General features: G+C 44.1%; 2 protein-coding genes across 3 annotated transcripts; both read left to right on the top strand.

The window, feature by feature from the left end:
* Positions 1-995: 995 nt before the first annotated feature.
* Positions 996-13,110, top strand: usp30 (ubiquitin specific peptidase 30). Of its 2 annotated transcripts, XM_056605621.1 has the most exons (13): positions 997-1,326; positions 2,150-2,256; positions 2,414-2,587; positions 3,772-3,875; positions 3,976-4,074; positions 4,205-4,250; positions 9,468-9,562; positions 9,654-9,713; positions 9,793-9,879; positions 9,958-10,038; positions 10,377-10,602; positions 10,831-10,945; positions 11,950-13,110. In XM_056605621.1, exons 1-13 carry the CDS (start codon positions 1,256-1,258, stop codon positions 12,197-12,199), a joined length of 1,515 nt encoding a protein of 504 aa, XP_056461596.1. In that variant the 5' UTR covers positions 997-1,255; the 3' UTR covers positions 12,200-13,110. The 2 variants fall into 2 exon arrangements, with proteins under 2 accessions (XP_056461597.1, XP_056461596.1); XM_056605622.1 differs by lacking the exon at positions 3,976-4,074 and having other exon boundaries at positions 996-1,326.
* Positions 13,111-16,794: 3,684 nt separating this feature from the next.
* Positions 16,795-21,466, top strand: LOC130401697 (uncharacterized protein K02A2.6-like). The gene has a single exon (XM_056605618.1). It carries the CDS (start codon positions 17,063-17,065, stop codon positions 20,981-20,983), a length of 3,921 nt encoding a protein of 1,306 aa, XP_056461593.1. The 5' UTR covers positions 16,795-17,062; the 3' UTR covers positions 20,984-21,466.
* The last annotated feature ends 2,575 nt before the right edge of the window (positions 21,467-24,041 follow it).

The raw sequence follows: 24,041 nt of genomic DNA on the forward strand, positions 1-24,041 counted from the left end.
CGATGCTGGTGCTACAACAATAAACGTGAGCTCTTGCACCTCAGAACAGTAGTTCCGCTATACATTGATTACATTAACAGGTAAGCTTGTAAACATACTTAAAAATAAAATAAATGCAGATACATATATACTATATATTTAAATGTGGTGTCATTCTACTATTCTTTTATGAAACTTAAATTTATTCTAATAATCCAAATTATGCAAGCAAGTGATGATTTAACAACACTGAACAGAGGCAGAAAAAAAGGACAGAGGAAGAAGACTTGTCCGTTGTCACAGCATCAAGGTCCAACTGTAGAGATCAAGAAAGGAAGAGGCATAAGGAGGAGTACAACAGAACACTGCTCTCTAGGTGATTGTTTACTGATGTAAAATAAGTTGATGCAGTGTTAAAATGTGACTCAATGCAATATTCAGCTGAGTTTATTTTCTTAGCCCCTCCTTTTGAACGCAACTTTCAAATTACTTGTCAAAAAATTACATCGTGAGAAAAGTGGATTCTGAGGATAAAACCCTAGGCTCCCATTCATTCTGGACTCGCCTGCGAGCGCCCCGCGTGGACAGAGATTATTACTGCAACCAGTCCAGAAAACCGGAACTAAACAGCGAGTGCCCATTCTTCTCATATTAGACATTCTCTGTGGTTAGTTCCGGTTTTCTGGACTGATATATATATCTATGTTCTCTGTATCCACTTACATACACAACACTCCCGTATACCAAAATGCAATGCGGTCGTGTTTTTCCGGAGGAGAAGAAGAACCTGAATAACCGCGAAAACGAATACACTTAATGATGGAGTCTCCGGCTTTCGTTTAGAAATGTCAACAATTTATTTGGGATTTAACATAGAAAATGTAACATTCAAAATTTATAAAAAAAACCTTGATCAAGGAAATGTAGCATTCAACATCATTACAAGCTCCAGCTTTCCTCGTGAGTGCCCGGTTTGTTTACATGATGTGGGCGCATCTTTCTGCGTCACACAAATACCGGCGCATTTACTGACGGAAATGACGCTTAGAAATGTTCAGCGTAGTGTCCGAATTCTCGTTTGTTCGTTCCCTATATAGTGCAATATATCATGAACACTATATAGGGAATAGTGAGGGAGTGAATAGGGAACGATTTCGAACACGGCTAGGGAACTATTTCGTACATATTATATCGCGTTTCCGTACACAGCGGTGCGGTTTATTTTGTATTCCGCCGAAACACGAGTCCATAGAACAGAGTTCCGAATGGTAACACAATGTTGTGGCGCCGACTAGAGACCTCTGAGCAGCTTGTTCGAGAGTTCCTCAGTACTGGATCCGCAGTAAGGTAATAATAATAATAATAATCTCTTAATTCCTCAAATAAACATGAGTCTATTATTTACCATATAGAGTATACCTAAGCTAACCGTAAAATTGCGGTAGTCAAGAAATCCAGTACGTCAAAAATGATATGAAAAGTTTCATCTGCAGACATCAACCAAAAACAAAACTTGTATATGTTTAATGAAGTAGTTAAATAAAAAGCACTACTAGCAGAAAGTCGTGTGCTTTTTCAATGTTGTGCATGATCTATTTCTGCAGGGGTGTATTGTGTAGTGAGGGGCAAATAGAGGTCTTCACGTTACGATGTTATGTTAACTACGATGTTAGTTAACATGCTATGGCTGGCTGTTTTTAGTCGAGGCTAGGGGCCCCATCGCTAAGCTTATTTTACATTCAATCGATTATTCTAACACTGTAAGGTTTCATATGGCATAGCGTCGCCATGTAGTAAACAGCAAAATAGAGCTGTACAGAACAACATATTGGAATAAGGCACCTTATATCGATACGCGTCGTACTGCGCTTTATTCACAAAAGAATGGCTAAACAATCGTCCTTAAGTTATGTCTATATAAACGAGAGACTATAGAGACTGTATGATAAATATGGAGGCACTTTCGTGTGCTTCCTCTTGCATTTCAGGTCAGACTTCTAAACAAAACACACAAAAGGGGGTTATATTTACCCAACTTTTCCACAATATTTCAATTCATTGAGGTGTGTGTGTGTGTGTGTGTGTGTGTGTGTGTGTGTGTGTGTGTGTGTGTGTGTGTGTGTGTGTGTGTGTGTGTGTGTGTGTGTGTGTGTGTGATATACAATTTCAGAAGCTTGATGAAGAACTGGGGTGTTGTCGGTGGTATAGCTGCAGCAGTGGCTGCTGGAGCTTACATTATATGGGGACCAATCACAGGGCAAAAGAAGAAAAAGAGAGGTACTGAAATGAAGTGGCCATCTCTGACTAGGGATGAGTCTGACCACAGTAAACTCAAGCAAGAGTTCATTGACGAGTCGACTCTCAAAGTAAGCTGTTGTGGATCTACATGTTTTGCAGAATGTGGTGATTTACCAAGACTCCTTTCCTTCCACAGGGATGGTTCCAGGTTTGTTGAACTTGGGCAATACCTGCTTCATGAATTCATTGCTCCAAGGTCTGGCAGCATGTCCCTCCTTCATACGCTGGCTGGAGAGCTTTTCACAAAGAACTGAGGGACAGTCCAGTCAAGACAAGCAGCTGTCCAGCATGCTCCTGAACCTTCTCAAAGGTTAGATAGCCACTATATGCTACACAAGATACATCTTCAGCTAAACTCCAAGTTTTTAAGTATTTTACATTGTTGGTAGAGTTTTTGTGATCATTTAGTCAAAAAACACTGCTATAACCATCAATATTATGGATAATACCGTGAAGGTATTTCCCCTGGTAAAGTCATACACATCCGTTCCCAATCCCTCCTACGTTTTGTTAGTTTAGTAGTTTGTTACCCTTTGTTGGTACTTGTGTGAAGGTGGCGGATTAAGGTGGTCATTGGCCCCAAGGCTACCTTTTGTGTGAGGCCCCCTTACTGATCATGCAAAATAACTTAATTTAGACCAAAAAAAGTGTAATTTAGTGCCATGTGTAAAAGCGTTTTAGGAATATTACATGGCCCATATGCACATCCTGGGGGCGCAATGGCACACACACCCATTGCGAAAGTCTCTACTAAAACAGCAATTATGCAGAACAAGTGCGAATTTGCCATAGCTGCAATGACCCTCTGTGGACCGACCGACAGCTTATAGCTTTGTTACCCTTTAGCTTCGTGAGGTAGGCCTACAACATCAGCAGCAGTGGGTGTTTTACTGAGGCAAAATCACAACATCCTTACTGAAACAAATCAAACTGCTGTGCAATACTCGCAGAATATCGCTTTCAATGGACAGATCAGAGACAGGTGATTCAGTATGTTTTAGCATTTTTTAATGTTTCTTATTATGGGCCAATAGGGGTCACGTTTTTTTTTTTTAAATAGTCGTGTCATCCAGTGCCCCTTGCAGACGTGGGCCCCTAGGCTGCAGCCGAGGCAGCCTGTGAGTTAATCCGCGTCTGCTTGTGTTGTCCCTTCCTCAAATGACCTCATTTGACGTTGCTGTCTCTCATCGCAATGTTATAAATAATAATGAAAACATAGCTTTACCTGTTGTTAACTTGGCAGCGAAATGACCCCCTTCCTTTTATCTCTCTTCTCCTGCAATTCTTTCAAAATCGTGACCCAGACTCAGACTGTTCATCTTGGCTTCAAATAACCTCAATCAATTACTGTTGGCACAAACTTTGACTTGTAATGACCTTATTCCTTCACATCTCCTTGATCCATTATTTTATTTATCCATGCATGGAGACATTGTTGGCATTTCCTAAACATAAACACATGACAGACATGATCAGAAAAGGTTTGATCAACAGCCCTGTCCAGTGATGAGCCTGGGGAGGAGAATGTGCTTGATGCTGGGTGCCTGTTGGATGTCCTCAGATTGTACAGGTGGCACATCAACTCTTTTGAAGAGCAGGTATGTTGACTCGCCCTGTGGACTAATCTTCAACATGGCCTTTGATGTGAGTACTCTGTGTCAACAGTCTGTGTTTGTATCTGACTTTGCTCCACCATAGGATGCTCATGAGCTTTTTCATGTGCTCACGTCCTCTCTGGAAGAGGAAAGGGATCGGCTGCCAAGAGTCTGTCATTTGTTTGACATTAAGTCCCTTAAGGCAAGTAGTCTAGTGGACTTCCCCTGCCCTCTCATTGTTGGAATGGAAACAGGTTGCTGAATTAGACTGGTGAAGTAAAAGATGCATGAATTGATGCATAATATGATGATTGCCTTTTTCTATACAACAGAGTATCCCGGAGCAAGCTGACAAGACTCTGAGTTGCAGAAGTACAGGTATATCTTTCGCGAAGGGTGCTCTGAGGACAGAAATACATTCACACGCATGGTAGCGTAAATGCACATGCTTATACTGTATATTGTAATGTCTGTTCTAACAATAGACTAATAATAATAATGCATTTAATTTATGGGCGCTGTCACGTTAAAATTGTACCGGGGGCGAAAATTGTACCGGCCTACGTCATCAGTTGTTTACATCTTGACAACCTGCCTGGCAACAAACGACGCGATCGTCTGTTGCCGGGCAGGTTGCAAAGAACATTCGGCTCATGTTTCCAAAAGACAAAATAATAATAATAATAATAATAATAAATTGTATTTATAATGCACTTTATATTCAAGAATCTCAAAGTGCTTATAATACAAATAAAATAAATAACAATAAAATAACATAATACAGATAACGGATCGCTAGATAACACTTGTTTTTACTTTATATTTGTATTGTATTTAATTGTTTAATCGAATAACAACAGACGACACGATCGTCTGTTGCCGGGAAACGGGCGATCGCGTCAAATGACGTAGGACGCGAATGTTCAAGAACCTTCCTACGTCATTTGACGCGATCGCCCGTTTCCCGGCAACAGACGATCGCGTCGTCTGTTGCTATTCGATTAAACAATTAAATACATTACAAATATAAAGTAAAAACAAGTGTTATCTAGCGATCCGTTATCTGTATTATGTTATTTCGTCTTTTGGAAACATGAGCCGAATGTTTTTTGCAACCTGCCCGGCAGGTTGTCAAGATGTAAACAACTGATGACGTAGGCCGGTACAATTTTCGCCCCCGGTACAATTTTAACGTGACAGCGCCTTTCTTGACACTCATGGTCACCTTACAAAATCAAACATTCATAAGAGCAAGCAAAAAACAACAACAACAACAAAATAAAACAGTGTACAAGAGAAAAGAGTAGGGTCATTCTAGTCCCAAGAATGCAACTGACTTAAAGGGAGTAGGCTTGTCTGAATAGACACGTTTTCAGGTGAGATTTGAAAGTGATAATGGAACTGGAGTGTTGGATGTCATGAGGCAGAGAATTCCAGAGGTGGGGGGCTGAGCGACTGAATGCTCTTGACCCCATGGTAACCAGGTGAGCAGGTGGGAGGGTGAGCTGGATGGAGGAAGACGATCCGAGAGAACGGGTGGGTGTCTTGATATGGAGTAGCTCGGTAAGATACTGAGGGGCAAGATTGTTGATGGCCTTGAAAGTGAGAAGCAGGATCTTGTAAATGATGCAATATTTGATGGGGAGCCAATGGAGTTGCTGCAGGACAGGTGTTATGTCACTGATGAAGGGGGTTTTAGTAATGATTCAGCCTGCAGAGTTTTGTACCAGTTGTAATTTATGTATGGACTGGTAAACCAAAGAGGAGAGAGTTGCAGTTGTCCAAAAGCAATGCGACCAGGGTGTGAACCAGAATTTCAGCTCTGTTGGGGGAGAGAGATGGGCGCAGGCAAGAGATGTTACGTAGGTGGAAGTAAGCTGATCGAGTGACATTATTGTTATGGGACTGAAAAGATAGGGTGCTATCCAGGATGACACCCAGACTCTTGACTTAGGGAGAGGGGGAAACTGAATAATTGACAATGGAGATGGAGAAGTCATTTATTTTAGAGAGGGTGGATTTGGTGCCATTAGGGGGATTATTTGTTTATCAACACGGCGGATGTGCGCGAAGAATGATCGCAAAAAGAACATTTGTTTGACCGGTTGCCATCGTTATCTCTGACTGTGTGGTTAATTTGCAGTTGCGGTGTTAATTAGCGATGTTGTCAGCTTACTGTTACATTAAACTGTAATCAGAAAACGCGGTTATATGCTAAGCACGTAATTTACACAAGGGACTTGTTTTAGACAAGTTTTGATTTACGGTTCCTTTAAGGTTCCTTAAGGATTGCGCGTGTTGCAAGGGGATTCTCCGCCAGAACAGTAGGGGGAGCAACGAACGAATCTGTAGGCGTGGAAGTGGAAATCGCTGGCTTGTTTATATTTATAATTATCATAATTCGTTCTTGTGTTTTCTTCTTCTCCTTCTTCAAAATTCTTCATTTGCTTCTGTCACGGCCTTTTAAAAATGGCGCTATTATGCTGTAAAACCGGAAATGTGAGACTCCTGAAAGGATGTGGTTAGCTGGCCAATCACAGTCTTTGCGAGCTGCGTAGGGCCGTAGTGTTTTAGTCGCATAGTCAGGAATTTTGGCCGACGCACTTAAGCACGTAAGGGGGGATATTTTACCGCGCAAGGGGGGGTTATGTATCTTACGTGCTTACGTGTTACGTCTAAAACAGAGCATATATCGGCCTCAGTCACACGTATACCGACCGGCCCCTTGAGTCACTGAAAATAAAATGTGTGGCCCCTCATCATTTCTACTTGAGTACCCCTGCTATAGACCCTATAGTATCTTTGGTATAAAGGCTGGGACGAATTTCAAATTATAAATATGTACACTTTATGTTGAAAGCATAGACCGGGGGTTGGCAACTAAGTTTGGCCTCAGGCAAAAAATTCCAGCCAGTAGGTGGCGGGCCAGAACATTATCAAAGGCTAGTTCAAGGAATTGATTAATGAAAGTGCAACTGGAACTGCGACACAGGCCGGTCAGCTGGCTTATTCATATGCCTACCAAGCACTAGATGACTCTTAAAAGACGTACATATAAACAAGTCTATGCCCTAATCACGTAAATGTCATGCCTGATCACTTTGGGTAGAGGTGTTGCTGCACAGTCTCCACAGAGACCACGCAGCAATATCGTCATGAGCAGTTCTAACTGGAGAGAAAGGCAAATCCGCGAGCTGCTGATCATGTGAGAGAAGGTGATGCAGTCATATTAAACAAAGACGTTGAAAGATGGTGCGATCTACCAGAGAGACGAAGAGGAACTGTCCTTACGAGGCTTTCGTTGGGACAAAAAACCCTAACCCATCCCTAACCCAAAAGTGGTCAGCAAAATAAAGAATATGTTGGCGTTTTTGCACTTGTAAATAGTTAAAAGCGTTTATAGCCTACACTTAGATGTGAACTCATTCTTGCATGCGGGTGTCTTCATTCATAAAATGTTTTAAACATTCGGGAATATGCAAATTATTCTAAAGAGTTCTAGACTCTTTAGAATGCACAGCCCCGCCTTCTCCAGTGAACCAAGAAAGCCCGAGACGTGACTAACGGGGGATTAAACCCCCTAGTTTTTACACAGGAAACTTTAAATAAGACAGTGAAATCGCTGGGCGTGCAAATCCTCGACCGAACCGGCTTGGCAGTGTAGAAAGGCCTTATGCTGGAGAGAGGGCAGTAGTGCGCACCTCAAAAAGCAGCCAACCACTCTTAAAACTCTTCACACAACACAACACACACACACACGCACCACGGCGGGTGCTGACTGACTGCACACACACACACACGCACCACGGCGGGTGCTGATTGACTGCGCACACGCACATATACACACACACCATGGCGGGAGCCTACGCACTGTAGGCGAAGTAGCCTCATCAGAGTCTCAGAGCTTGCCGTCTTAAATCTTTTGTGGACTTTTGTCAACAGCTCCTGCCTTTATCTACGTGCAGTATCACACAAAAATACGTAATGTCGGGTAGCCATGGTTGTTGTATATAGGCATATAGAGGGGGGTTCCGTTTAATTTAATATTGCATAGTTTCCAATAACTCCCGCTCAGCCCCTCGCAGCTTATGCGTGACCGTGACGCGTGTGTCTCTAACCTTCCGGGAGTAGTAGCAGGATTGATACAATTAAATTCAATATTGGTTGAGAAAGAAAAAAAAATTCCCTGTATCCGGCCCCTTACATTTAAGCTAACAGATATAGATATTCGATATTTAAAAAAATAAAATCATATAACTTCAGAATAATCTGGCGGGCCAGACATTATGTCGGGCCGCCAGTGGCCGACCCCTGGTATAGACTGTCGTGATTCCCATTGAAACGAATGGCACGGTGATTATTCTTCAAAGCGAGAGCCGGTAAATTGTGCAAAATGAATTAAACTGTAATCAGAAAACGCGGTTATATGCTATAGACCCCAGAGTATCTGCGGTATAAAGGCTGGGACGAATTTCGAATTATAAATATGTACACTTTATGTTGAAAGTATAGACCGTTGCGATACCCATTGAAACGAATGGTGCGGTGATTATTCTTCAAAACGAGAGCTGGTAAATTGTGAAAAATGAATAAACTGTAATCAGACAACGCGGTTATATGCTATAGAAGCTAGAGTATCTGTGGTATAATGGCCGGGATCTTTATTCCACACACAACAAGACATGATTGCGGCTCTTGTCGCTCTCGTCTCTTTCTGCATATGACATGCGCTTAGAGCGGGGAGTGACGGTAGACTGATAATCCCTCTATAATATATCTATTTCAGTTCTTCACAGATTTCCTGGAGGCAATCGGAGAGGGAGGTGGGAGGGAGGGTCATGGTGGGTTTGGTGGTAGTAGTAGAGCTGGGTGTCATCTGCATAAGAATGGAACTGAATATTATATTTCTGGAAAAAATGGCCAAGAGGGAGGAAATATAGGCATACTTATCTGAATTAAGTCTCTACGTACAGGTTCCTTATAAATTATAGGTGCCATAAATACCTTATCTACTATATGTGTTCTACATATTGTTTTTTATATATGCTAAATGGCGTTTGGCTAAATAAGAAGCAATAATAGAGGTTATATGAAAGGATCGATTGCTACGCTCCCCACTGCCTCCCCAACCCACTACAGGGCCTGGGAGACAGTGAATGTAGGGGGTTCCAGGAGACAGTAATGTTGGGGGAAGACAGTGAAGGTTGGAGGGGGACAGTGGGTGGGGGGGGGGGGGCAGTGAATGTAGGGGGGGGAGACAGTGAAGGAACGGGGGAGACAGTGAAAGTAAGGGGGGAGACAGTGAAGGTAGGGGGTGTGGGAGACAGTGAAGGTAGGGGGAGACAGTAAATGTAGGGTGGGAGACAGTGAATGTGAGGGGTAGACAGTGAATGTAGTTGGGGAGACACTGAAAGTAGGGGGGTCCGGGAGGTAGTGAGTGTAGGGGGGTGTCCAGCAGCCAGTAAATGTCTGGGGGTCTGGGAGATGAATCCCAGGGAGAACGTTTTGGAATTGTTTGGAGTCCAAACGGATCCACAAGTTGTTTCCTGAAACCCATTAAATGGCACTCTTCCGGTCCTTTATTTATTTTTCCAGCCACACTTCATCCAATCCTGAATCCTTGGAAGTTTCAACATCCTTTCCATGGCCGTTTGACAAGCAATATGTCTTGCAAGCGCTGCAAGCATCAGGTTTGCTTCATTCATCAATAGAAAGACGATAAGACAAAGATTGTTGCTTATCATATATATTGTGTAATGTATTCTTATCTTTGCGTTGTAGAGTCCAGTGCGGTACGACTCATTTGAAAGCCTTTCCTTACCCATTCCGTCTCCTCAGTGGGTAAGGGATGAGAGAGGATAACATGTATGAATATAAAGAAGAAGTGGAATGATAATAATGAATCGTTTCCCTTTCCCAGGGGCGGCCCCTCTCACTCGATCAATGTCTTCAGTATTTCATCTCCTCTGAAACCATCAAAGAGGTGGAGTGTGAAAACTGCACCAAGGTACGAAGGCTCCTCTCAAGCATGCTTCCATGGTATGAAAGGAAAACAAGTGTTAGTATTCTATTCTTCATCTCATAGCTTCAACAGGGTCCCAGAGAAAAGGGTCATGTTCTGGAAAACCAACGGACCACATTTGTCAAACAGTTGAAACTGGGAAAGGTAATTTTCCTTCCATCAGGCATGAAGATGTTTTAATCATGGTTGCATCCGACTGTATTTCTGTTTACTCAATGCTGGCTCAGAAATGTAATAAAACAAACCACGATTATCCATTAATTAAATTGACTATTGATTCTATTCTGATCCATTATATTCTATTATATTCTTTCAAACCTTCCTTGTTTTCTACATGGTCATGGCCAGCTTTTATTTAAACCAAATGAGTACTCAGTTTCATCCTAATAGGTTATTTTGAAATCCCCAATTTCGGTATAGATGATGAGTTCTACAGTCTTGTTGAATTGATTACACAACTTGAAGAATGGTTTGTCTTCCAGCTGCCACAGTGCCTGTGTATTCACCTGCAGAGGCTCACCTGGTCCAATGAAGGGACTCCCATCAAGAGACAGGAACATGTGCACTTCACAGAGTTCCTCTCCATGGACCGCTACAAACACAATGGATCCTCAGTCCAGAGGATGCAACGCACCAAATGTCCCCCCATATCCGCCGACACGGAGACCCAACAGGACCTGGTTGACAAGCCAATGCAAAATGGCACCGGTAGACCGGCATCTTTTATTTAAAGTGTAGGCCAATGGTAAAAATAAAATGCAGTAACGGCGCTGTTTGTGATGAAGCTCACGTTAGTGAAGCCATACCATCACAATGCAAACTGCTCGGCAGTCATTTCAACCAATGACTGCCGATGATGACTTTTGTTAATCTTTATCGTTAATGAGCTAGGGAATTGTTTCCCCCTAATTAACCAGCAATGTTTTCATTTATTAGACGGCAACCACCATAACAACAACAAGCCCCTTGCCAATGGATCAATGGCTTCAGTTCATCAATTCATCCACTCCCCTGCCGTGAGAACACAGCTCAACTTCTCACATGACTACAGGTTAACGATCTGTTCTTTCGCAGTACATTTTTTTTTAAATAAGATGGAAAGTCGCATACATTCACTAAAAAAATCACCATAGGTGCTATGTTGGGAATGTACAACCATTAAAGGTTGGGTATGGAATTCTCTTTTTTGGCAATTTTTGCAAAATTACTTGAAATCCTTATCATAACCCACTTACAGCCACTGAGTTAGAAGTACTGACATGACAATTAAACAAGTCAATCATCTGTGGAACGGGCAGGGCTCAGCCAATGTTTTCCAGAACCACAGAGTGGCATTGGACAGTAAGTACGTCAATCAAACGGTCGTACTGCACTTGGTGCCTTCGGGCACGTACTCAAAGCTCGTGACCCAGAGCAAGCTTCTGTTTGTTGTTATCCTGCGGTAGCTACTGGAGCTAGCTAACTAGCTAATCCACATTTGGACATAGCACTAGAAGACAAGCCTAAACGCCAACCTAGCTAGCCTGGCTCGCTCTCGCGCATCTGTGTTCGCGCTCGTGCATGATCGCGCGTCCATTACCTTGGAATGGGTAGAGTCAGTGTTTGAAAATACACAACTCAAATGGTAGGACCATTTGAGTTGTGTATTTTCAAAATCTGCGTTTCGCAAATCCCATACCCAACCTTTAATAAATGACCTCACACAACCCCCTTCTTTCTATCATGTGCTTTTCATCTTGAACATCTGGTCGGGTTTATCCAGCAATACTCTGCATAGTCCTGCTTCTTAAAGTTTCCCCATCATTCATATATGGCCCGTCCTTTACGTAAGTCCCTGAAACTGCAATTTGTGTTATTTTGTATTATTTATTAAGAAATGCTCCCAAAACTTTTTTGTTGTGGGATTGTTAACATTATGTTGCACTGCTTTTGGGGCACCAAATGAGAGTAAGAAGTATTCTGCCTCCATGCGGTAACTACATCAAGATATGCAGGCATTCCATCAAACTGTTGCCATTAGATTCCTGTGCCGCTTATATGTGCTCCTGCTCACAGACCGTCAGAGTACCTGTTCCAGCTCACCGCCGTGCTGGTGCACCATGGAGACATGCACACGGGACACTTCATCACCTTCCGCCGCTGCCCCGCCCCGCACCCCCAAGGCCAACACCCCTCACAGTGGCTCTGGACATCGGATGACTCTGTACGCAAGGCCACCCTGCAGGAGGCACTCTCCTCCAATGCTTACCTGATTTTCTATGAAAGGGTTCAACGGTCAAGCCGAGCTTTGCGGGCAGAGGTGTAGCCACCTTTCGTATTTATCGTACGCTCACTTGCGCCGCAAGCGATCGTGAAGATGGCTCCTTTCGGTTAAGCTCTGGAACAGGGCAATCGCTGGTTATTGCAATAACTTTTTTGACTTGCCATAAACGCACACCTTTGTTTGCTCTGCATACTTATTGTTCAATCTGTTTAAGAGTGAACCTCCATCCTTCTACTCTGCCAGGTCTGTTATCTCCATCAGAGAGGACTGGAATGATGATGATGATGATGATGATGATGATGATTGAGATAGGAAAACAATGACCTAAAGGGAGTTGATTGAGACCAAGCCTATGGTCCTGAACCAATTGAAAACACTTGCCATTAGGACCTAACGGGACCTACTTGATCCCCTAGATGGTGATTTTGCCCCTTTTCATTATTCTTATGCTGTAAACTCGCCTCTCAACCCTGTTAATTTATTCAGTTCAATATTTTTGAATAAACATGACTGATGAACTAAGGGTTGAATCATGACTTGATAGATTACATTCATTGCACAAAAAATAAAGAACAGCGAAGGATTGACACTTTTCTATATCTCAGACTAACTGCTATACAAGTGTAGCGGTTGCGTACTCTCTCGTTGCGTTGTGTGATTGAGACCACGATGGAACCATTGGCAGCCAGCCGTTTATTCTGGTGGAATATTTAACATGGGAAATGCTCGTTGAGAACCCTCACAATGGCAGCCACTCTCAGCCGGGGTATACGTAGACTGACCATTTACATGAAAATAAATATCACATTAAACAAATGACTCACAAAATATTTGAATGGGCGTTTGGTGACATACCTGGTGGAATATTTAACATGGGAAATGCTCGTTGAGAACCCTCACAATGGCAGCCTAACATGGGAGAAAGACATGCTGAAGTACACTTTCTTGGCGAAGTCGACACTAACTAAGTAGCGTGTACGCATGTAACGCGTACACGCGTTACATGCGCTAAAGCAACATTTTACGCGCGTAACGCGCGTATTAGGCGCGTATATTTACGCGCGTACATTTCAAGAGTTCAAAAAATGGAACTTTTTACGCTCATACGCATGACGATTAGCCGCGTTGCCCAATCAGCGTTGAGCTTGACCAGACGTCACTGGCAGAGAGTAGTGAGCTTGGACAGAAGCATACGGCCGACATCTTTCTTTATTCTGTGTGGAAATAGTAACATAGTTACGCCATTAAATGCTTTTATGGAAACATTTTTAGCGAGAAATGTGCATTTTACTTTCATAATGTTCGCTCGGTGAATGTGAAGGATGTTTGGTTTGATAGTTATGACCAGTGGCGTCTTTGCATCAGGGGCCAGTGGGGCACGGCCCCACCAGCGAGTGCTGCCGTGCAGGGCACGATTATACTTTTTTTTTTTTTTTTTCAAAAATTAAGTTAATAATACATTAATTGTTAATAATGAATTACATGTCCGCAGTTTTAATTTGATGAACGCAATTGTCTTACTTTTTGTAGTGTAGTAGTTGTGTGTGTGTGAAATAGTTCGTTGCTCCGTCTCGTGACGTCTGTTCCGCTCGGTGGGGCACAGCCGAGATGGCCCTTTCTGCTGCAGTGTAGAAAACTGGAGCTGTTGCGCGAGCAAGCGCGTGCGCAGCGCCCGCTTCTGTTTTGGCTGTGGGGCCCGAAGTTTTGGGCCCCAAAGCTCTTCTCATTGGCTGATTTGTAGAAAGGGCGGGGTTTACGGCGGGAGCCGATCAGATCTTGCTAGCTAGCTAACTGTTACAGTTACAGCACAGTAATTATTAACAACAAATGGACGTCACGTTTCATTCATTAAATGATGAATAGTGTTGAGCATCTGTCTCATGTGAGATTTAGCACTTTACCACTTGAAGAGAAGTTAGAGATTAAACGTTTGGGACCACATCGGCCGACAGATTTAATCATCACCCAAGAGGGAAAGGACAAGAACAGATCGTTCAACCAGGAGTGGTTCCAGCGGAAAACTTGGCTTACCGGGAGCTCGTCAAAAAAGGCGCTCTACTGCTTTCCATGTCTGCTCTTTGGAGGGGAAACCGTCTGGACAACCACTGGATTTAAAGATTTAAAACATCTGTCAGAAAGGCTGGTAAAACACGAAAGCTGTGCTTCTCATGTGGATAATGCCATCAAGCTAGGTCTTTTGGGGAGAGCAAATGTTGCATCTCAGCTTGACAGTGCATACCGACGTGGCATTGAACAGCACAACCGGCAGACCGAAGAAAATAGGTATGTTCTTGAGAGGATTATAACCTGTATAAAACTGTGTGGCAAGTGCGAAATTGCCCTGCGTGGACATGATGAGTCGGCTGGCTCGTTAAACCCCGGCATTTTCAGGTGCATTTTTAACACCATGTGTGAGGGAGACTCCAGGCTGAGGCGCCACTACGATGCTCAACCCTATTTCAAGGGCACTTCAGCAATAATTCAAAATGAACTTTTGGAGTGCATGTACAGTGTCTACAAAGAAGAGGTTTCTCAACAGTTGGCAAATGCACCTTTTGTAGCCGTGCAGGCTGATGAGACCACGGATGTGTCCTACAAGTCACAGATGGTCATCGTGCTGCGCTACATGTTAAATAACACAGTGACCGAGAGGTTTTGGGAATTTATCGAGGTGAAGGACAAAACGGGTGCTGGTTTAGCAAATGTTATAAAGGCATCTCTTGAGTCCCTGAACCTGGGTAACAAGCTCATCGCCCAAACATATGATGGAGCGGCAGTTATGAGTGGAAGTGTGCGCGGGGTTCTGGCTCTTCTCAAGGAGCGCTATCCAAATGCGCATTTTGTGCACTGTTACGCACATCAACTTAACCTCATACTTCAGCAGATCTGCTCAGCAAGAATTTCCGAGCTGAAGGTATTTTTTGCTGATTTGTCAGCATTCGCCACATTTTTCTCCAACTCACCAAAGAGAACAGCTGCTCTTGCCGAGACGTCACATAAGCGCATCCCCAGACCTCCAGCCACGCGATGGAACTTTAAAAGCAGGACAGTCAATGCTGTTTGTGAACGCCGTGAGGAGATAATTGAGTGTTTGAACAACATTCGCACACAAGAGGGATGGGACAGTGTAACCATCAGTGAGGCCTTTGGTCTGTCCATGCACCTGCAGGAACCGAGATTTCTACACTTGGAGTTTTTCTCAGAGCTAATGCCAGAAGTGGACATTTTATACAGTGTACTGCAAAAAAGAGACATCGACGCAGCTGGCATCAACCGGGCCATGGACGTTTTCCAGAAGAACGTAGGGCGTCTCAGGGAACGAGCGGATGTGATTGTGCAAGAAAGTGGAGCGGAGGGAAATAAGAGGAGGAAAACAACCAACACGGCCGCAGTACTGAAAGAAGCCTGCGACACCACGATAAGTCAAGTGCAGGACAGGTTCGCTAAAAGTGACCATTTGATTGCAGCAAAACTCATCGACTGCACACTTTTCCCCAAGTTTGTGCAAGCCTTTCCAGAGGCTGAACTGGATTGTGCTTTCAAACTATGGCCAATAAACAACAAGGTGAAGCTGAAAACAGAGTTGACGTCCCTCTACCTGCACAGTGAGCTCAGCAATGGCAACAATACCGCACTGTCATTACTGAAATCCATTCATGAAAACAACCTCCAGGAGGCCTTGTCTGTCACAACCTCACGTGGGCTCCCAGAGGGAGCTGTTCACCTGTCTGTGGGGCTGAAATTGCTTTTTGGCTGTGGTATATTGTGAGTGGTGGCTCTGTATATTGATTGCTGTGTAAAGGGTGTGCGCCGTTGTGTTTTTATTGTTGCCACGTTGTTGTTTCTTGAGTTTTGATATTGTGAATGTGAGATCTTGAACGCTGCCATTTGGTGGTGCTATTGCTATAATAAATATATGTCGTCAGATTCGCGTTTGAGTGATGGCATTATTCAGCTATAATTTTGGTCCCCTGTGTCACTTGCTACTTTGTTTTTGTTGTGATGGTAGTAATATGTGGTATTTCTGGATTGCGTTATAATATTTTCCTGCATGGGCCCCACCAGAGTTTCCAAACCAAAATCGCCACTGGTTATGACGAAGAGGGAACGCTCCGTTCACTTGCATGGACAGAGTCTCTGGTTACTAAGCAACCTCAACGTCTTGGTGGACTATATATCTGCTGATCAACACTACGAATGATGGAAACACACCAGACACACCATGTGAAGTTATTTAACCCGATTATTGTTATTTATATCCGAGATTATTTAATCTAACCCGATCTAAACTCTATCACCTCGGACTCCAGCGCAGCCACGGCCGACAACTTTCTTTATTCTGGGTGGAAATAGTAACATAGTTACGCCATTAAATGCGTTTATGGAAACGTTTTTAGTGAGAAATGTGCATTTTACTTTCGTAATGTTCGCTCAGTGAATGTGAAGGATGTTTGGTTTGATAGTTATGACGAAGAGGGAACGCTCCGTTCACTTGCATGGACATGGACTCATCTAGGCGCGTTATAGGCCGCAAGGTGAAGCACGAAAAGTCCTTTAGAAAATGAATCCCGTTCCACTCACTGGCATCTACACAATCTTTAGCTTATAAAAAAGAACGAGTCGTGGTTAGTGTAGTATTAGAGGTAATACGGTAATACGTTGGAACGTTCTGTATACATGTAACCTAGGCAACGAGTGGGGGGAGGCCATTAAAAGAACGGAGTTCATACCATGCAGTCACGTCTCTACGAGTCTCCTTGATATCTTAATATGTGTTGCAAGGCCAACTGAACATGGTGTCAGAAGTGAAGACAGTGAGCTGCAAAGTGTTAGTGGTATTCGCTGAGTTAGGTTAGATAAGCCAGTCAGTGAGTTAGCGTTAGCAGCTTGACGGCGGGAGCAACGATGGCTCAGTACCAAGTTAAGCCTCCGGAGCCGTTTTCGTTCAAGGCAGAAGAGTGGACGAAATGGATAAAACGATTCGACAGATTTCGCATCGCGTCTGGAATGGACGCTCAGGACGAGGAAAATCAGGTCAATGCGTTGATTTACACAATGGGAGAACAAGCAGAGGACATTGTAGTTTCTCTACATTTAAACGCAGAAGAGGCGGGAGACTATGGTACCGTGAAAAATAAGCTGGACGCACATTTTGTAACGCGCAGGAACATTATATTCGAACGGGCTAAGTTCAACCAGAGGCAACAAGAGGTCGGCGAGTCAGCAGACAGCTTCCACACCGCGCTGCATTGCCTTGCTGAGTACTGCGGATACGGTGCTCTACACGACGAAATGGTGAGAGATCGTCTAGTCGTGGGCCTGAGGGATAAACGCCTTTCAGAACAGTTGCAGATGGACCCTGAACTGACGTTGGAGAAGGCAATTAACAAGGCACGACAAAGTGAGCAGGTAAAGAAGCAACTTGAAATGCTAAAAACAAACTTTAAAGCAGAAGCCAGTAGCACTCAGCTAGACAGTATGCAATCGTGGCAGCGCAGCGGCTCAAAGCAAAGCATGCAGCGAGATAGGCAGACATTTCATAAAAAGACACTGGAAAGACAAACACAATGTAACAGATGCGGGGACACACGAGGGCATCATCCGCAGCAGTGTCCAGCTAGAGAGGCTGTGTGTAACCAGTGCCGAAAGAAAGGACATTATGCTAGAGTCTGCCAAGCTAAAAAGAAACCGGGAGTTCATGTAGCTGCAGTGACTGAGGAAGACAGCGATGAGGAATACAGCGATGAGGACGTCGCGTTCTTGGGCTCTGTGGAGTCCACAGGTGCCTGCCCATGGATGACAGAGGTTAGGGTGGACAATCAAAAATCAGTGTTTAAGATAGACACTGGAGCAGATGTCACTGCAATCCCAGCAAAGTTGTACACCCAGGGCCAGTTCAGCAAACTTTCCAGAGCCACAAAGACTCTTTATGGACCAGGAGGGACAGCATTAAAGGTGAATGGAAAATTTACAGCTACTCTCAGTAAGGGTAACAAAAGCACACAAGAGGAAGTTTATGTTGTTGATGGGCTACGTACGCCACTCCTGGGTGGACTAGCCGCCATGACACTTCAACTGGTTGCTCGTGTGAATAACATAGGCCTGGATACTAAAGAGACTGTGAAAAGAGAGTTTCCAAATCTTTTCTCTGGACTAGGGAAAATGGAGGGAGAGTACACCATTGTGCTGAAGCCTGGAGCAAAGCCCTTTTCTCTCTCGACCCCGCGACGCATATCCCTCCCACTCATGCCAAAGGTGAGAGAAGAGCTCACTCGCATGGAGCAGCAAGGAGTGATTTCAAAGGTGGAGGAGCCTACAGCATGGTGTGCACCCATGGTTGTGGTGCCCAAGAGCTCTGGCAGAGTCAGGATTTGCACCGACCTCACGGAGCTGAACAGGTCAGTGATGAGGGAGAAGCATCCGCTACCATCTGTTGAGCACACTTTAGGACAGCTTGCAGGAGCCAAGATCTTTTCTAAACTCGATGCCAATGCTGGATTCTGGCAGATTCCGCTGTCCGAAGAATCCTCTCTTCTCACCACCTTCATAACACCATTTGGGCGGTACTGCTACAACCGTCTCTGTTTTGGAATTTCGTCCGCTCCAGAGCACTTCCAAAAACGCATGTCTCGTATCCTGGAGGGCCTGGAAGGTGTTGTATGTCAGATGGACGATGTGCTCATATGGGGTGCCACGCAGAGTGAGCATGATGAGAGGCTAAGGAAGACATTGACACGTCTGCAGGAGGCAGGGGTGACACTCAATGACAAATGTGACTTCTCAAAGAGCAGGATAAAGTTCCTGGGACAACTTATCGACGCCACTGGAGTCAGTGCAGACCCTGACAAGGTGGGCGCTGTGAAAGCCATGGCAGAGCCCAGTAATGTCAGTGAGGTGAGGCGCTTCTTGGGAATGACCAATCATCTGGGAAAATTCCTGCCTCACCTGGCGGAGAAAACGCGCCCTCTCAGAGATCTATTGAGGAAATCAAACATGTGGGCCTGGGGTCCACAACAGCAGCAAGCCTTTGAACAGATTAAGGCTGAGCTTACAACACCGCCGGGTCTTGCCTTGTATGACCCAAATGCAGACACACTTGTCTCAGCAGATTCATCTTCATACGGCATGGGTGCTGTTCTCCTCCAGCGACGAAATGGAAAAGACTGGAAGCCGGTGGCATATGCTTCGAGAGCCCTGAGCAACACGGAACAGCGGTATGCTCAAATCGAAAAAGAAGCTTTAGCCACAACATGGGCCTGTGAGAGATTTGCAGAGTTCCTTATAGGAAAGGACTTCCACGTAGAGACAGATCACAAGCCTTTGGTTCCCCTGCTAGGCTCAAAGAGTCTGGATGAACTGCCACCTCGCATACAGCGTCTACGTATGCGGCTGATGAGGTTCTCTTACACCATCTCACATGTGCCAGGCAAGGACATCGCCACCGCTGACGTGCTCTCCAGAGCGCCAATCGAGAACACAGCGGAGGGCTTACAGGAAGAAGAGGTGAGCCTGTACGTGGACACTGTGATGGCAAACCTGCCAGCTACAGACAAAAGACTTAAAGAAATAGAAACACATCAGGACAAAGACACTGTATCCCACACACTGAAGAGATACTGCAAGGAGGGCTGGCCTGATAAATTCTCCATACAAACAGCATTCCGTCCCTACCTGCCGTTCTCAGGTGAGCTAACAGTTAATGAGGGTTTGCTACTTTACGGCTGTAGAATAGTAATTCCAGTGTCACTTAGAGCAGAGATGCTGAACAAACTGCATGAGGGCCACCTGGGACTCACTAAATGCAGAGAGAGGGCCAAGCAATCTGTGTGGTGGCCAGGCCTTAGCAAAGACCTGACACAACTGATAGAGAACTGTGATGTTTGCAGTCGGGAGAGAACCAACTTTAGAGAAACACTGCAACCCACTGAGTTCCCAGCAAGACCATGGTCCACTGTGGGGGCAGATCTATTTCAGACAGAAAATAATAAGCACTATCTGGTCATTGTAGACTATTTTTCCAGATTCTTTGAAGTAGCCAAACTCACTTATACAACATCTGAGGCGGTGGTGGAGCACTTCAAATCCATATTTGCACGTCATGGCATACCAGATGTGGTGCGCTCAGACAATGGGCCACAATTTGCATCCGAGTACTTCAGGAAGTTTGCACGAGAGTGGGGTTTCAGTCATGTCACATCCAGCCCCCACTTCCCACAAAGCAACGGTGAGGCCGAGCGGGCCGTTAGGACAATCAAGGGTATCCTGAAGAAATCCAGTGACCCTTACCTTGGCCTCATGGCCTACCGGGCCGCTCCTCTGGCGAACGGACACAGTCCAGCAGAGCTCCTCATGGGCAGAAACATTAGAACACCTGTCCCTGTCATCCCATCTCAGCTTAACCCGGGCTGGACAGACATGAACAGTCTAAAAATAATTGAACAAGCATACAGACAGAAGCAGAAACTGAACTACGACCGTCGTCACAGAGCTCGAAACCTGCCACTCCTCCGACAAGGTGACCATGTGTGGGTCAAGGACATCCTTGAGAGAGGCACAGTGGTGTCAAATGCAGGCACTCCAAGATCCTACAATGTGGAGACACCTAGGGGCACGTTGCGAAGAAACAGGTACCATCTCTCGCCCACCCCTATTGCACCAGCAACACGCACCGACTTACCTGAGGATGGTGCATCCACTGCGGTGAACACACCTGTCACACCTGCAAATCCTTGTGACTCGGGGCAGCAGACACCAGTAAAAGAAGGACCTGTCCCTTCCAGAGTGAGAGTACCACCAGTGTACCTAAAAGACTATGACTGTACCTAAAAGACTAAGTCCATGACTGAAGAGAAAAGAGAAAGTGATGTGCAAATGTTGTAAATGTTGTTGATGCTTGTTAGAGTATCTATTTGTTGAAATTGAAAATGCAACTGTTTACATTTGACATGATTTCATAGTTCCAGTAAGACTGACATAAAGGTTAAAAGTTTGAGATTAACATAAAACAGTCTTAGTTTAAAAACCTGTTTGCTTGAAAAGATGCAAGTGTTTAGTTTAACTCTCAAGAGGAGTGAAAGAAATAATTAATGTTTTATTAACAGGAGTTTTATTGTTTTGTTATGCATTTTCTAAGACAGCATCCTTAAGTCAGAAAGGGGGATGTAGTATTAGAGGTAATACGTTGGAACGTTCTGTATACATGTAACCTAGGCAACGAGTGGGGGGAGGCCATTAAAAGAACGGAGTTCATACCATGCAGTCACGTCTCTACGAGTCTCCTTGATATCTTAATATGTGTTGCAAGGCCAACTGAACAGTTAGTTACCAAAAAAAAGTTTGTCGCTGATTTTCCAGTCGATTGTCTATATGGCTTTGTTTTATGCAGAACTAGAGACTTCAGAGCATAATACGATTTTTGTCGGGAGCCGTGCCACGGTTCGACATGTGATCATGCTTATCCAATGAGAGGGCTGCTTTTTGTAAACAGAATGGCAATATGGCGGCTCCCGTGTGGTTAGATCCAACGTGAACGATATATATAATATATATATATAATATATATATAATAGAGGAAAACACTCAAACAGTCACCATGCCTTCGTCGAGCACTACGGACGACGAAGATAATGAACCAAAGAGTTATAAAAAACTCATAAAAACATTGAAAAGCAAACAAAAATATACATGTTATATGCATATTACTTCGAACAAGTACGAGAATGTAAATTGTTTCACCACTGCACGATGGAATACATACAGGACAAGCCTACAGAAGTGGCTCGGTTTGGAGGGTGAGTCTCGGGACCTGGCTGAGAACTTTAAACACTGTGTTGATGTCGAGTTTGACAATATTCCCGAGGAAGCTGTCTTCCATCACACGTGCTACCGTAGATTTACGGACAAAAATGCCATCGCAAAGGTGGAAAGACGTCTTGCACGTTAGAGACAAAAAGCTACGGAAGACCCCGAGGACACAGAAGACCACGAGGCCATTCCATCGACTTCTAGCAGCAGGAGTCCAACAAAGAAACTGCGATCCAGGTCAGGGCTGCCAATCGCAGGCTCAGGGCCCGTCCTTCCTGCCCTGTACATAATTTGTAAAAAAAAAAGGAGAACAAGTTTATCTACCGAGGAGGCCATCGAAAAAGGGATCCTTTGTCCAAGGCTGAAACATTAACAGCAGGTAAACACACACACACACACACACACACACACACACACACACACACACACACACACACACATACACACACACACACTGTGGTTGAGTGACTGAAAGGTTCAATTATGTGTGAGATATGTCAACAAACTCATTGAGCCATCCTTTTTGTTTCATTAAGGCCAATTGCAGAAAGCTGCCGAGTTGAAGGACGACCAAAGTATTCTTTTGCATATAAAAGACAAAGATTGTGTGGCTCTGGAGGTGCAGTACCACAGAGGCTGTTCCAATCGGTACACCAGGTTTTTGACGAAGCCTGAAAAACCGGAGAAAGAACAGTAAGTTATTTTTTACATTGCATTTCAAGGAGCTACTAACTTAACATTATATAAGTAAACATTTCATCTGCATTCTGTTGTATGTGCACACAATCACAACACTTATTCATTTCTTTACTTCTCATTCATATGTGTTTTAGGAATTAGCCCATGTTTGATGTCAGCTATAAGATATTTAAGTAAACATTTCATCTGCATTCTGTTGTATGTGCACACAATCACAACACTTATTCATTTCTTTACTTCTCATTCATATGTGTTTTAGGAATTAGCCCATGTTTGATGTCAGCTATAAGATATTTAAGTAAACATTTCATCTGCATTCTGTTGTATGTGCACATAATCACAACACTTATTAATTTCTTTACTTCTCATTCATATGTGTTTTAGGAATGAGCCCATGTTTGATGTCAGCTATAAGATATTTTGTGAGCGGATCATTCGCCAAAGGCTGCTTGTCAACCAAGAGGTGCTCAGAATGGTCCAGCTGAGGAAGGCCTTCATTGAACTGGTGAAAGCAAATGAAGGTCTTGATGCTTCAAACTACAGGTAACTGCAATGCATTTTTCTTCAAGTCTTATTATTTGTCATGTGCAAGTCCAGCTTTACACAACCTGTGTGTGACAGGCATGAGAAACTGTTTTTAAGTCTGCTGTTGCACATACATGTGCCAGTTGGCAACCAAGAGAACAGCTGATGTGTGGTTTGTGATCTTGTGTGCCTTTCTTGGGCATCTTTGCTGTTAAATGTGCTGTATGGCAGATAGGTTCTAGCCTGTAATGTCTTGTACCATACATATGAAAACATACATAGAGAGCAGCAGAGAGAGGTCATGTTTCCCGAAGCTCCGCTAGGCATTGGAAAAAACTACTTAATTCATCATTTAGATCTACTTTATCTTATTTTATTTCATGATCATAATACCTAACAGTATATAGTTTGTTTTCGTCGTCCTCCATCGCTCGATTCAACAATACATTTTGGCACTTTTTACTCCCGGATCAGACCGCAGAAAAAGCCTTGGACTTTCCTATCGACAACATGCCTCTGTACTCGGATATCTCAGGCACGGAGACTGGGAAATGCACAGACTGCACCAAAATGCAACAGAGGGTGGCTTTAATTGAAACGAGACTAGCAGCATTAGAAAAATGCAAAGGACCCCTACAGGATACAGTGCCGATGGGTGAGTTTGCTGAGCTCACTCAGATACAGCAAGATGATCAAAGCTACACTGTATCCTTCCCGAAGCTGGACAAGAGAGAGACAGTTCCAGCTGCGTTTCACTGGCACAGAGTCGGCGCTAAGCCAAAACAACATACCAAAGTGAATCAACAAGATCACTCAACGCCAAATGCTAAACTACCCAAAGCTAAAGTTATCAGCC

This window comes from Gadus chalcogrammus, chromosome 13 (assembly GCF_026213295.1).
Source record: "Gadus chalcogrammus isolate NIFS_2021 chromosome 13, NIFS_Gcha_1.0, whole genome shotgun sequence".
NCBI lineage: Eukaryota > Metazoa > Chordata > Actinopteri > Gadiformes > Gadidae > Gadus > Gadus chalcogrammus.

Coding starts and splice junctions, on each gene's coding strand:
- usp30 (XM_056605621.1), top strand. CDS start 1,256: ATGTTGTGGCGCCGACTAGAGACCTCTGAGCAGCTTGTTCGAGAGTTC. Junction 2,257..2,413: donor GCAAAAGAAGAAAAAGAGAG/GTACTGAAATGA, acceptor TTCCTTCCACAG/GGATGGTTCCAGGTTTGTTG. Junction 10,946..11,949: donor AACTTCTCACATGACTACAG/GTTAACGATCTG, acceptor TCCTGCTCACAG/ACCGTCAGAGTACCTGTTCC.
- LOC130401697 (XM_056605618.1), top strand. CDS start 17,063: ATGGCTCAGTACCAAGTTAAGCCTCCGGAGCCGTTTTCGTTCAAGGCA.